Source organism: Netta rufina (genome assembly GCF_964035555.1).
Source record: "Netta rufina genome assembly, chromosome: 2".
NCBI classification, from domain to species: Eukaryota; Metazoa; Chordata; class Aves; order Anseriformes; family Anatidae; genus Netta; species Netta rufina.
In genome coordinates, this window is record NC_140124.1 from 62152169 (window position 1) to 62166236 (window position 14068).

Below are 14068 nucleotides of genomic sequence, written 5' to 3' on the forward strand. Positions count from 1 at the left end.
ATACACATATATACATATATATATTTCCTTTACTAGATTTTATCATCTTAACATAAGATGGAAATATTTATTTAGTTTTAAGACTGGTTCACAGAGGCTGTCAGTACAATGGCACTCAACATTAGATGAAAATTTACAAAAAAACGTCACTGGAACAGTCTGGCCATGTACTCACTAACAGCCTCCTCATCAAATAAGGCACATTGTTACTGAAGTACATCTCTGAACATTAACTTTTAAATGTTTCTTCAGTCTACCTGTAGTTGGGTTTCACTCTGGATTACCTGAGTTTAGAAATTTAGAAAAAGCACCATTTTGAATTGCCTTCCAGGTTCACTTTGGGTGTAAAATATTATGTGACATTTTCTCGCTGTCTTTTCATATTTACCTGTAGCAATATTCCAAATAACCTGGAGGCTGGAAAGAGATGAGTTGAGTTTGTTCTAATTATCTGAAACATCTCCTTGTACTGTTTAGTTCAGGGTTCAGCTTCAGTTATATCTGCTGTGGCAACTGTATTAAACTTCATTTTAATACTTAAAAGTAGAAATGTATTATCCATTAGAAACATGAGAACAACTTCCATCTTTTTCTTTTTTATTTAACCACATATAAGTACACATCAACAGTTGGCATAAATTGCATAAAAATACAGTACCTTTTTGTGCTGGAACACTAGTCACAATGTTTATATAAAGATTTTTTTTTCCGGCTTCCTTGAATTCAATTAGTATTTTAAAAAGTGACTTCCCAAAAGCCCTTTTTTTTGTTTTTGATATTTTCCTTATATAAATTTTTCCAAAATTTATTCTGTAAAAGTTAAAAAGCTAACGCATTTTCAGCCATTCTCCCTCACCCTCTCAATAAAATGGATTTTAAAAAAATAAGACGACTCAGAATACTGATCAGCTGTTACACTACTACTTTATCAGAGGTTCCCATTTAATTGCTCCTGTTATACATATGGTAGATACCATTCATATAGCATCTAATATTATTAGATGCTCTTAGAGTTGTAAAAGACCAGTCATGTCAATAGACTGATGCATGAACAACAACAACAACAAAAAAACATAAACAAGCCAAGAATGAATGATATAGAGAAACACGAGACTTTATAAACCTTGAACTGTAGAATCACCATTACTGTGATATTTTCCCATAACAATAAATATACAAAAATTCTATATCAGTTAAACGACTGAAGAATGTCCTTGTACTAGGTATCCTGGGAAATGAATTCTTTAAGTCCTATATTACCTATAACGTTAGTGTGATGCCAAGATGACATAAAACTGAAGAACCAGTCTAATACTGTTGGAGAAATTACACCCACCCAACTGTTTGGCTATACTCATATCACAACTGGGTTAAATTTCATTTTTCTTTAATGCTGATGATAAAATCCAGGCAGGATCTAATACAGGGAAAAAGAAAATGGGGCATAAATTTTGAAAATAAGTTCTTATCAAGTTAGGCGCTGAAGGTCTAGTTAAGGCAGTGAAGGATTTATTTTAGTATGTTTCTAAGGCTATTACAGATTTTTCCTGAATAAAGCATTTTCTCTTAAAAATTCCATTTGTATTATGCCAGCTTATTCTGAACGCATAAGAATGCTAAAAACCCTTGGACACGGAAAAGCTAAACTATTGCTCGCTCCAAATATTACACTTATTAGTCTTCATTTTTAATATCAATAAGGTTTCAAGAACATGCACCTAAATAACAAAGTTTCATGTTCGCTTACAAAGTTTTCCATTTCAAAAGCAAGCTTAAAAGCATGTGCTAAGTGATCCAAAATGACCAATGTTCTTAATTCTCTCACACAAAAAATGTACTTCTCTCAGACATGACTAGTGAAACTATGCGACTTAAGAGAATTTCTAGTAAGTATCACCTTGTCCAGAATAATAAAATGGGTAATAAAAGCAACATGAGAAATGTGATGCCAGATGCACCATTCCTTTGTTCCAAGCTGCTAGCACCAAAGCTTTAAACAAACTTGCTTTGCTAAGACATTCTGACAGTCCCATTTCACAATATCATTGGTTTTGAGAATGGAGTTACTTTCCATAGATTTTAACTCCTTTTGGATCAGTGTTCAATAAAATGTGCAAACATATAATCATTTGCATAGCAAATCTCAAGGGACTGACCCTGAAATAGAAATCCAAACTGTTAGGTTTAAGATATTTCTATAATCAGAATTCACTTAAAATGGTAAAAAATAAGATACACATTTTTCCATTTTAAGTCTAGTAAAAAAGGTATTTCTGATTTAGAATTCTTACAGTTACTTGTTTAAAAAGCTGAAAGACTGATGGTTCTTTGCATTGAAATGTTACTCATATGGAATCTTCAAGACTCTGTAATTGCTATTTTCAAATACTGTGATGAAATATGGCCTGGAATCCTTGCTCATCAGGGTACATAAAGGAATTCTGCCGCTATTAGCGGGATCTTCCACATCCCAAATTTCTGGCATACTGCAACCAGGCCTAAAAAAAAAATAAAATGAAAAGAGAGATAAAGAAATTCCACCAGAAAAAAAAAAAAAAAAAAAAAAAGCATTTAGCTTGCTGAACTCAATTTTATAAACTTTTCTATGAATACTTGACTGTGCCTTCTATTTGAAGTTTGTACTTATACTAAAAATTATCGGATTACAATATCAATAAATATGTTAGTAATTCAATAAAAAGTATTTATAATGTATAAAATGTGGTCGTTTTTGTAGTTATGTAATTAATAACAATTAATTCAGAAGAGGCAGCATATATGGCAAAACAATTCACATTATACAACATACATCACCACAGACCCTTAAAGCTTTCTATAAAATGAAGGGTGACGCACTCTTGACATTTTTAAAGAAAAATAAGACACCTTTAAAAAAGTATTACCTCCTTGCTTTTTTATTAAGGCACACAACCACTAATAATTCCCTGTACACTTATCTTTCAGCGGTGGTATCACTGAAAAACTTCCTAAATTTGGTGAAGATAATACTAAAGAAATGTAATAACTTGAATTTCTTTGTATTTAGAATAAAAATGAAATGACTCCATTTAGATGATGTCTTAAAGGCTCAAAACAGAAATTAAGAAAAATGACATCATTTTTTTCTTATGGACAGTCTAAATATGACAATTTTTTCAGTGACAACCAATGGCCATGATACTCTGGTACTCAAACTATCTTCTACTCTGCACCTTTTAATCATATTTGGCTTTTAGTGCATGCACACATCTCTTCTTACCATTACAGAATAATTTCTTTTTTTCCTTTGCAAACTGCTGTAATTCACAGTCAAATTTTAAAATACAAAGAACACAGCTTTTCAGGTGCACACAAAGACCAAAAAGTTACTAACATCAATAAAGTTGATCATACTTATTAATAGATGGAGAAGCTGGAGAAAAATGAATTATGGGCACTTTTAATAAAGTATAGATCAATATTTCAAAGCTACTGTTTGATCTCGGACTACATATTTGACTGGTATATCATTCTTGTGAGAAAGAGATTACTCACTTTTTTCTGCTTATGCACAATGACTCTTCTAGAATGTAGTAATTCACTCCTAATTTTATTAATTCTCTTTTCACTTCTTTTGCAGGTTTTCGACTGTACATGGAATATACTACTTTAGTTCTGGCCCTTCAAAAAGAGAAATATGATAAAAGTAAGCTAAACAACACAGGATGGAAATGTAAGGTGGTTTTTTTTTGTTTTGTTTTGTTTTTGTTTTTTTACTTTTACTGTAGTTTAATTTCAGTGACATTTGCTTTAATATGATGATTCCTTCACAAATGTAATGTTCCCAGAACAATAAATATAGAGCTCTTTTTATTTTTCTGTAGCAGGAAACAACTTTGCCACAAGATCCATGGTTACTTTGAACAGAAAATGTAAAAACGTCAAAATGATGCATTTCAAATGTAATACTCAATGGTAGATGCAAAGACATCAAAATGAACTTGTCTGGACTAGAGGTGATCAGAAGAAATTATCTGCCCAGTCCCTCTGCAAAAGGTCATACTCTTTGCCCTTGGTTGGGCTTTTTAAAATGCACAATGCAAGACCAGATGTTCACTCTGAGGTCTGCATACTGAATCTAACAAAATCATCACTTGCTCAACATGATCCCGTTTGTAACATCCAGTAATATTCTCCTTTCATTGCAGAGAGCATGGCGTTATTTATTAACTCCTGCTCATTTTCTGATACTGTATCATCTCCAGAATATTTTCCCCAAACATGCCCTGTCCTATCTGTTTGTACTTAATGTCAGATACAGAATTAAGGACATGAGCCATGTAAAATGAATATTTACTCCTCTTCTTATTTCTCTTTACCTTGTTGTTTTCTTTTTTGGTATGCAAGTTTGAAGTCACATCTATCCTGCAATATATCCCCTCTGATGAACACAAGAAGAAGTTCCTGAAGAACTACTGCATGTTTTCAATCTGACTTAAAATTTTATGGGTATTTTAACCAACTTTTCTATATTACATAATGCCTTTCTTACTTTATATTATCAACATTAAGAGTATTAAGGGAAAAAAATGTTTAAATACTCAACTTTGATAGTTACCTTAATCCTGCATCTTCATAGTGAGGATGATTTACAATAGGACGAAGCGTGGACAATTTAACACTTGCCATTGTAGGCATTGCTCCTGCAAAAACAGCATCTGAAAAACAGAATGAAAGGTATTTTTTAAATTATGAATCAAGTAGTAAAAACAGAACAAATCTTCAAATACCTAAAACAGTAATCCTATAATAGAAAAACAAAGTGTGAAGAGGAAAAGGTACTTACTTCTTTTGAAAAAGCCTTATGTGGCACCCACATGATATGCACAAAATCACTTTTTTTTTTTTTTAAACCTTGACCTCAATATATGTCATTAATATAACTGAACATCTAAGAACAGAGTTTTAATACCTTACTATTAATCTTATCTTTAATACATCTTATTTTTCTGGAATGTGTAATGTATTCATTATGAGAATGTCTTGTTTTTTGTGTTTTTTTTTCATTTGTCACTTCTAATACCACTGTTAGATGAGCAACAGAATGTCAGTCCTCTTTGGCCTGAATGTATATTTTCTTGCCAAAAAGGTAACTATTCTGGTCCCAAATAGTTTTCTGACACTTCTGTTCTCTTCCGTAAAAGAGCAGGAGCAAGCACAACACAGCCACTTTGAATTCTCTTCTAGCCAAATGATAAGCATGGACACACACACAGAACCAGTTATGCAAGTGAAAACCTGCTTTAATTGGACTTTGTAAAAGCAGTTTTGCTGCAGATACACTACTCCAGTGGCCAGAACCTCCAAGCTGGTAGGCTGGAGTCTAACTAACTTTTTGTATATATATAATTTTTTCATTTGAGACAGCTTCTATGTGGAAAAGTTGTTGTTGTTTTTTGGATAGTCCCAAGGCACAGATAGTAGCAATACCTCTTCAGTTATTTTCTCATATTAAGTTCTATAGTTATATCTCACAGTAAATGGGGAACATCATATGCTATTAAATACTATACCTTGTCTGGTACTGACTTGTATCCACTCTAGAAGTTCTTCCTGTGGCAAATTGCTAAATTCTCCCATGATGTTCCACTGAGTTTGGAGGTTTGCTGATCCTTCTATTGCCATCAATGCTAAAATAGCAAAGACCAATGTTTTGGGCTGGATTTTACAGAAGAGCCATCCAAATAACTGAAATGCAAGAATTGATTAATTCCTAGATGACAATTCTGTAATTTTTTTATGTAGAACAACTAACTTTTACTTCTCTATAAGGAAGTTAACCTGTATTACAGTATGCAACACCTCTGCTATTGCTTCTCCGCTAAACTTCAGTGAGACCTCATCCATCATTAAGTATTTATGTTTACCTAATGTTGTGCATTTATTCATAATACAACAAAATATGAGAATTGACATTAATGCAGCTTTTAAAGTTCTAGTTCAAATGTCAAATTCTGCAGGCAGAAACAATTAAATAATGCTAACTATACTTATACAGTATTTTTTCTCCTACTTAAATCAATAAGTACACCCAGTACTGCAAAATTCTGAAAATACAGCAGAAAAGCAGAATTTGGAGTTAGAAGGCTAATGTTACTTTATATCCTATCCTTCTCTTTCTTGAGCTGGAAAAGCTAGCCCTTGCATTTTTCCCTACAGATTGGATGCTGGAGGCTTTAAGCAAATACTCAAATAGGTAAAATGGGTAGTTAAGTAGTACCAAATTTGCTATGTTCAAGTTTAGTTTGAGCAAAAACACTTCAACTCATCCATATTTGAACTAAACCTTCAATCAGACAAACATGTATAAACTATTTAAACTACTGTTAACTGGAAGACACTAGATTTCAAAAATATCAAACATGCAGTCAATGTACTTTTTTAATGTTAAAGTATGAAATAAAGTTTCACAGTAAGTTTCCTACTAGACTGACTACACCAATGCAGTAGTGTATGTTATTTTTATTGCAAATTATCCCTGAAATATTTTAGATTTAGATCTCCCAAGCCACCTCCCCAAAAATGCACTGTACTCTACTCTCATCCTCAAATACTTGCTAAACACTATCAAAAAACAGCACTATCCAGGGAAACTTCATGTACCAAATATGCCTGACTGCTGTGTAGGTCTGGAAAGATGAAGCAAAATGAATTCATTTGTGTGCCATTCTACATGAACAAACTTCCCTTTTCACCAACAACCGCAAAAGTCTCAGTTCAAGAACATGTTAGAACTTTGTACTTTCCTTATCAAGATCCATGTTTTTTCAAACCACATTCCTATCACCCTCTGGAAAAACCTCAGTAATGTTTTAAGTATCTGTATTTGCCACCATTTTGTTCACATACAGAGCCCAGAAAGACTGAACATATACACAGTACAAAGCATTTCTTTTTACAGGATGCTGTTCCTCATGTCATTTATTACATTGATGCAAATGTGTTTTAAAGCTTATTTTTGCTAAATAAACACATTATGAAGTCTCTCCAGGTATTTTTCTTTGCTTTCAAAATTTCACCCTGAGTGGAATAATTAATTCCTCCTAACAGAAAGAGGAAATGCAAGCAAACAGTAACATTTTTATTGCCCATCAGGTGCCACAAGGTGCATCACTGAGGTACTAGAGAATACACAGATGCATGCAATCGTCTGAAAGAATACAACATACTCTCCCATTTACAGACTATGTCTTGTCTTCTGCTTGTTTTTGTTGTTTTCACAAACGTCCATCTCAGGCTGACTGATTGCTAATAAGAGAAAAGTATTTTAAAGCAATATACTTTTGCAATATACTATTATACTAGTATACTATTTTTTGCAATATACTATTATACAATATACTATTATACTAGTATACTATTTTGCAATATACTATTATACTACTATACTATAGTATACTATTAGTATACTATACTATACTAAAGCAATATACTATTTTTAAAGCAATATACTAAAAATACTTTTCTACATAGCAATATAAATTGCTATGTAGAAAAGTATTTTTATTTTTACATCCCTTGTTCACCTAAAGCGGGGTACTCTTGAACAGGGGTATGGACTTCTCCTAAGGCCCAAGACAGGGCCAGGATAATTACAGGCCTTGTCACATGTGGCAGACTGTCATTTACCTCCTTCTGTACCAAAAAAACATATAAACTACAGCAGTTTAAAGCCTTAACTTTCTTATAATTCAAGGCCTATTTCTTTCAAACCAACTATGCCTTCAGGATGCTTCAAAGAAGATCAAGTCACTGGACATGAGCTAGTCCAGTCCAAAAGGGACAGCTCCTGGAGCAGGTGATCGTTTGGATTGGCAGGTTCCTGAGAATCTTAGGCTCACTTTACAACCACACGAAACAACAGCAGAACAACTAAAGAGCCAAGCTGCAGTTGAGTGCAAGGCAAAATGTATTCTGCTTCTTTTTGTTCTCTCCCATCTCTCTTTTTAAACACTATCCTTTCTACTGGACTAAAGTCAGTGACCTAAACTAAATCCTAGAAAATTTATACAACCTGAAAAGAAAACAGAATTGTGGTAAAATACTTTGAATGTGTCCTTCTTCCAAAACGTACACAGGGATAATGTGAGGCATCCTCTAAGATCTAAAACATAATGATTACTAGAAGCACCAGATTTCATTAACTAGAATGATGATCTTATTTGCAACACTAAACAAAAAAACACCATGATCCAGGAGGAATTACTGTGGTGTCATTAGTCAGGTGTTTAAAAAGAAAGAAAAGGCACCAAATGAAGATATTCACTGCAATAACAATTAACTTATGATTAAAAAAAAAAAAGGCAAAGGAAGCCACATACTGGCTACCTATCAGCCTCCTGGCAGCTCATCTTTCAGTCATTACCAGTTGCAAGGTACTTTTTTCCTACTTTTCAGAAATTATTTCTCTACATGCAATAAAAAGAGTAGTTCAAATTTTATTGATTTTCAGTTCTCTAAGAGTAAGAGGTCTTTGAGGCCTGTGGCACAAAATAATGAAATATTTCAAGTTTTAAACTTCATCCCCTTTTGTAAGAGGTTTCAATAACAACACAGCAGAAAAGCCCATTGATTTTCTTCTAGTAAAACACACAAATAAAGCAATAATAATTAAGAACAAATTAATTTTGGACAGAATTTATTTATATTGTAGATGCTATCTAGAAATCACAACAGAAAAAAAATAGACTATTTTTGTTTATCTTACTTTTCAAAACTAACTTTTTTTTTTTTTTTTTTAAATTAACATCCTGGTTGTCTTCCCCAACCACTGCTCTTCCCACTCTGTCAAACATTCTTTTCCTTTCCTTTCATTTGCATTATGTTCATAACAGTTCTTAGCACTCACAGTGCTCAACTCCTTAACATGTTTTCTTTTTAAGTCCAGCTCAACATTAATCATAACCTTTAACTCTCTCCTGTAGAATACTTTATGTGAATGACGCTTCCCACAGAAGTGCAGAATGGATGAGGTTTGAAGGGATTTCTGAAGGTTATCTAGTCCAAACCAGCTGCTCAAGTAGGACCATCTAAAGCATGTTGCCAAGTACCATGTCTAGGCTACTTCTGAGTAACTCCAAGAATAGAAACTCCACAGCCTCTCTGAGCAACCTGTGCCCTGCTCAGTCACCCTTATAGTGAAAAAGTGTTTTTTTTCATGTTGAGACAGAACCTACTGTCTTTCTGTGTGTGCCCACTGCCTCTTGTTCTATCACAGAACACCACTGAAAACAGCAGCTCCATCCTCTCTGCACATCTCCATTCAGCTGTGAGCATATACACATGCAATATTATATATATATATTTAAGTATGTATTTATTGGTAAGATTCCCCCTAAGCCTTTTCTTCTTCAGGCTGAATAGCCCCACTTCTCTTAGCCTTTCCTTGGAAGAGAGATGTTCCAGGCCTTTCATCATCTTAATGGACCTTTGTTGGATATTGTCCAGTAGTTCTATGTCCCTCTTGTACCGGGGAGCCCAGAACTGGACCCAGCACTCCAGGCATGGCCTCAACAGTGCTGAGTAGAGGTGAAGGATCATGTCTCGACCTGCTAGCAATGCTCTTCCTAATGTGGCCCAAGATACTATTAGTTTCCGTTTCAGCAAGGGTACACTGCTGGCTCATGTTCAGCTTGGTGTCCACCAGAATCCCCAGGTCCCTTTCTGCAAAGCTGCTTCCCAGCTGTTTAGCTCCCAGCACGTACTGATGCCTGGGGTTGTTCCTTTTCACGTGCAGGACTTCGCAGTTCCTCTTGTAGAACTGCATGAGGTTCCCGCCAGCCCATTCCTCCAGCCTGCTGAGGTCCCTCTGGATGGCAACACACCCAACTGATGTACCAGCCACTCCTCCCAGTTTTGTACCATCAGCAAACTCTGCCTCATCATCCAGACCATTAATGAAGGTATTGAACAGTATTGGACCAAACACTGACCCTGGGGTACAGCACCAGTTACTGAACTCCAGTCCCACTTCATCTCTCTTAATCACCACTCTCTGGGCCCAGCCTCTCACAGTTTTCAAGCCACCTTCCTATCCACTTCCCTTTTGCCACAATTGCAAAGCTTCTAAAGCAGCTACCTGGATACAGATTCAATCAAGCTCACTTCTCAAAAACATGGATACCAATACACAAAGGCAATTCTAAGACATTTAAAATCCAGAAAAAAAAAAAAAAAAAAACCATTTTATTTTATGGTTGATTTCAGCCTAGAAAAAATACATCTGAGTGTGGTGGTTTTACCGTGCTAGGCAACTGAACTCCCCTCACAACCGCTCTCTCATCCCCTCGTTAGAAGAGGAGGGAAAGTAGTAAAGGAAAGAACAACTCATGGGTTGAGATCAAGATAATTTAATTAAAGGGAAAAAATAATTATTAAGGAAAGATTATTATTAATTATATAATTGTGTATTAATATATATTAATTAAATATTATATATTTATATATTTATATATTTATATAATCAATAGATAATGCATAGATATGCAATAGATAATTTAAATAAATATAATAAATATATATGAAAATAATTAATTTAACTAAAGGGAAAAAAGTGAAAGGGGAAAAGGGAAGAGGAAAGGGAAGAAAAAAAAAGTCAAGTCTGTGTGGAAGTGCAGAGGAAAGAAATTACTTCCCACAAATGAGCAATGCTTGACCACATCCTTGAAGCAGGGCCTCAATGCCTGTAGCCGGTGTTTGGGAGGACGGACATTTTCACGAGAGCCCACCCCTCCCCTCATCTTCCTTTTTCCACCTTTTATTGCTGTGTGACACCACATGGTATGGAATATCCTTTTGGTTGGTTTAGGTCAGCTGTCCCAGTGATGTTCTTTTTTCACTTTTTTGCCCACCCCCTAGGAGGGTTAGAGAGAGTCCTGATGCTGTGCCAGCACTGCTCAGCAGCAGACACAGCACTGGTGTGATACCACTGCTGTTCTAGCTACAACTGCAGAGCACAGCACTGTATGGGCTGCTGCAGGAAAAGTTAACATCCCAGCCAAACCCAGTACACTGAGTTAGGCACATGGCTTTTGATTTTTAAGGCTACAATATTTTCAAGATGAAAGACTACTTAAAATCACATTTTTGGGAAGAATACCTGCAAGGCTGTAAGCTCAAAAGAGCTGTCAAAACACAACATAAACTAATTCAAACACTGTTCTGGATAAAATCAATAGCTGATAATTTGCAACAGTACTAGTAAAATAAAATTATTGTATGTCTCCTCATGCTCAAGTTCAATACAAAGAATACTAATTTGTATAGTAATGCAGATGGACAAGTTGCATAAAACAGGATGCTTATTTTATTTAGGGTGAGGGGAAAAAGGAATATGTAATTATATTTTTAGACAGGCAACTTAATTTAGTTTATTTTTAACTGTGATACTCAGATTCAGCAATGACACAAATTTGATTTAGAATAAATATAAAGGTAATAGTGAGATAGCTGCAGCACTAAATCTTACCTGTTTTGAACACACCAAGGAAGCCATAACACACAGGTGTGGTGTCAAAAACAACTTTAGCCTCATGATTAAAATCGCTAGGACACTGTATGCCAACAGCTGCAATGCATGGTATACCACCTGCAAAATAAACAAACAAAACCACAAGCAATTATATTTACATACTTTTAATTTCTCTCAAAACTACAACTTCATTTTCAGTATAGCTTAAATAACAAGTTTCTCTGAAAAAGAGTCAAAGTGAACGTAAAGATCTTCACATTTCAGATAGTGAACAGAACTTTGTCATCTTTTTTCTAAAGTGTGTCTGGTCTGTCAAATTATGGAACAACAGGAGAAACATTAACAATAATTTGATAGGAATTTGAAAGGAATTTGATAAATGGCTAGCTCTTCAAAAGATTCTGAAACGCAGACAGAAACAGGCAAAATTTGTCATATTATTTCTTTATAGAAGTGAAGAGACCTTGCTAATACCTTGTCTAATACTTAAATACTTACATATGAGATGGAAGAAGCAGATAAAGTCATCTAACCTGGAGAAAAGGAGACTAAGGGGAGACTCTACATCTGTATCATGTATCTACTCTGTATCGTGCTCTACAATAACCTTAAAGGAGGCTGTAAGTGAGATGGGGATCAGTCTCTTTTCCCAAGCACCAAGCAATAAAACAAGAGGAAATGACCCTAAGCTGTGCCAAGGGAAGTTTAGATTGGATATTAGGAAAAAAATCTTCACTGTTCCAAAGTATTGGAACAGGCTGCCCAGAGAAGTAGTTGAGTTACCACCCCTGGAGGTCTTCAAAAGATGTGTACCGTAGCTTAGTGACATGGTTTAAAGGTGGACTTGTCAACGCTAGGTTAAAGGTTGGACCAGATGATCTTAGTGGAAGTCTTTTCCAACCTAAATGATTTAAACGATTCTATAATCTCTGCTACTCACACTACCACAGGCAACTTGTTAGAAACAAAATGGTTAGAAAGCATCAGAGATGTAGTTCAGCCCTCCTAACAATGAATCTACATCACCTGTGGAAGTGCTGTGGTAAATCACAGAGGCATTTTTGCAATCAGTGCCTTTCTGCACTGGTACAGCAAAAGCCCAAAAGACTCCTATCCTGCACTGCCACCCCACCATTAATTAGCATTATTTTTTGTTCAGCATTCCAGAGTTATTTTGGCAACACAATGGAATAAAAGATGCAAATAATTAGCAAATAAACCATCTATCAGCATCAGTATTGAATATGAATAAAATTATGCAGAAAAAAATATCTTACCTCACCCTGGTTAAAACGTTCCTCTCTGAATAAAGAAAAAAAGGAAAAAATCATGATTTGTTTCTATCATATAGATGCAGCAGTTTTACTTTACAGTAAGCAAGAGTCAGCGCCTGTATAGATTTTTTTTTCTCTCTAACAAGCTTTTAAATATACTGCAAATCAGTAACTATCCTCCATCCCTATGTCTACTTGGGATATCTGAAAATTATTTTTAGCAGTTTTTTTAATCACTTTCATGAATTATTTCATATATAGAACAGTTGAACAGTTTATTTAGAGAATGAAACTTCATTAACATAACAGAGGCAAAGAACTGTTACCAAAGAAGTCAGCCATTTACTCAGGTTGGTTTTGGCTTCTCAGAAGGAAATATAAATGCGAGTACAGTGAAAATGAGGTATACATTTGAAAAAAAAAATGCACCAATTTTTATTTTATTTTTTTTTAATTTTGATATATGCCATTAAGACTATGGAAAGCAGATATTACTGCAGACTAGTGACCAAAAAATGGAATCAAAAAGATTTCCCTGGTTAGGGAAATGACATGCAATTGGCCAAATTCACTGCCCTTAAGCATTTTAAGAAGTGATGCCAAATGCCTGTAACAGGCAGAGCACGTATTATAGACGTTTAGAAAATAAAACTAATACAGCTGGGATCCTCTTCTAAAGATGAAATCCAAGTATTTTTATAATCTGGAAAAAAATAATGGGGAAGAAACAGTTTGTGTTCACTGTTTATAGGAGAAAAGTGAATAGACACATGAGTAAATACTGTGCTTTAGGAATAAAGCAGAAAAATAAATGATGAAATAGAATATTTGTGGGGGCGGGGACTAGGGTGTCTAAAACTAAGTTCAGCAGATAAACTTAGACAGTCTATAAAAATACCACAAATAGTACATCCAAGCCATTCAGTTACATAATTTACCCTTCAAAAAGGATCAACATAATGTAGCTATTTAGTGTATGTCAAATCAAATGAACTTCCAGCAGGAAGATCAGTTTGACATTCAAAAAGAATAATTACCTTTCATATTGGCCTGTATGAGATAAAGTCCACCTAAGATATTTAATTGCCTGAAGAACACAGAAGCCAACAAAATTATGAATAAATTTTCAAAAGCATTATAGAGCATTTCCAACATTTATTAGATTAAATTACACCTGAGTATCTCGTTTTCAGATAATGCTAATATAAAGGCACACAGTACTTTAGCTAAAAATTCTTTCTGAGGATGTTTAATTAGCCAGGCAGTTAGCAGTTATCCCATCTGT

The 14068-nt window shown here is 34.6% G+C and overlaps 1 protein-coding gene across 1 annotated transcript in view; it reads right to left on the reverse strand.

Moving 5' to 3' along the window:
• Nucleotides 1-662: 662 nt before the first annotated feature.
• DPY19L1 (dpy-19 like C-mannosyltransferase 1) overlaps nucleotides 663-14068 on the reverse strand; it is a 50533-nt gene continuing 37127 nt past the window's right edge. The window contains exons 17-23 of the mRNA XM_084307007.1: nucleotides 13821-13870; nucleotides 12787-12811; nucleotides 11507-11626; nucleotides 5553-5727; nucleotides 4598-4697; nucleotides 3535-3660; nucleotides 663-2498 (exon numbers count right to left, since the gene is read on the reverse strand). Of these exons, the coding sequence (XP_084163133.1) occupies nucleotides 2342-2498; nucleotides 3535-3660; nucleotides 4598-4697; nucleotides 5553-5727; nucleotides 11507-11626; nucleotides 12787-12811; nucleotides 13821-13870 (753 nt within the window). The 3' untranslated portion in view covers nucleotides 663-2341. The remainder of the gene's footprint in view (nucleotides 2499-3534; nucleotides 3661-4597; nucleotides 4698-5552; nucleotides 5728-11506; nucleotides 11627-12786; nucleotides 12812-13820; nucleotides 13871-14068) is intronic.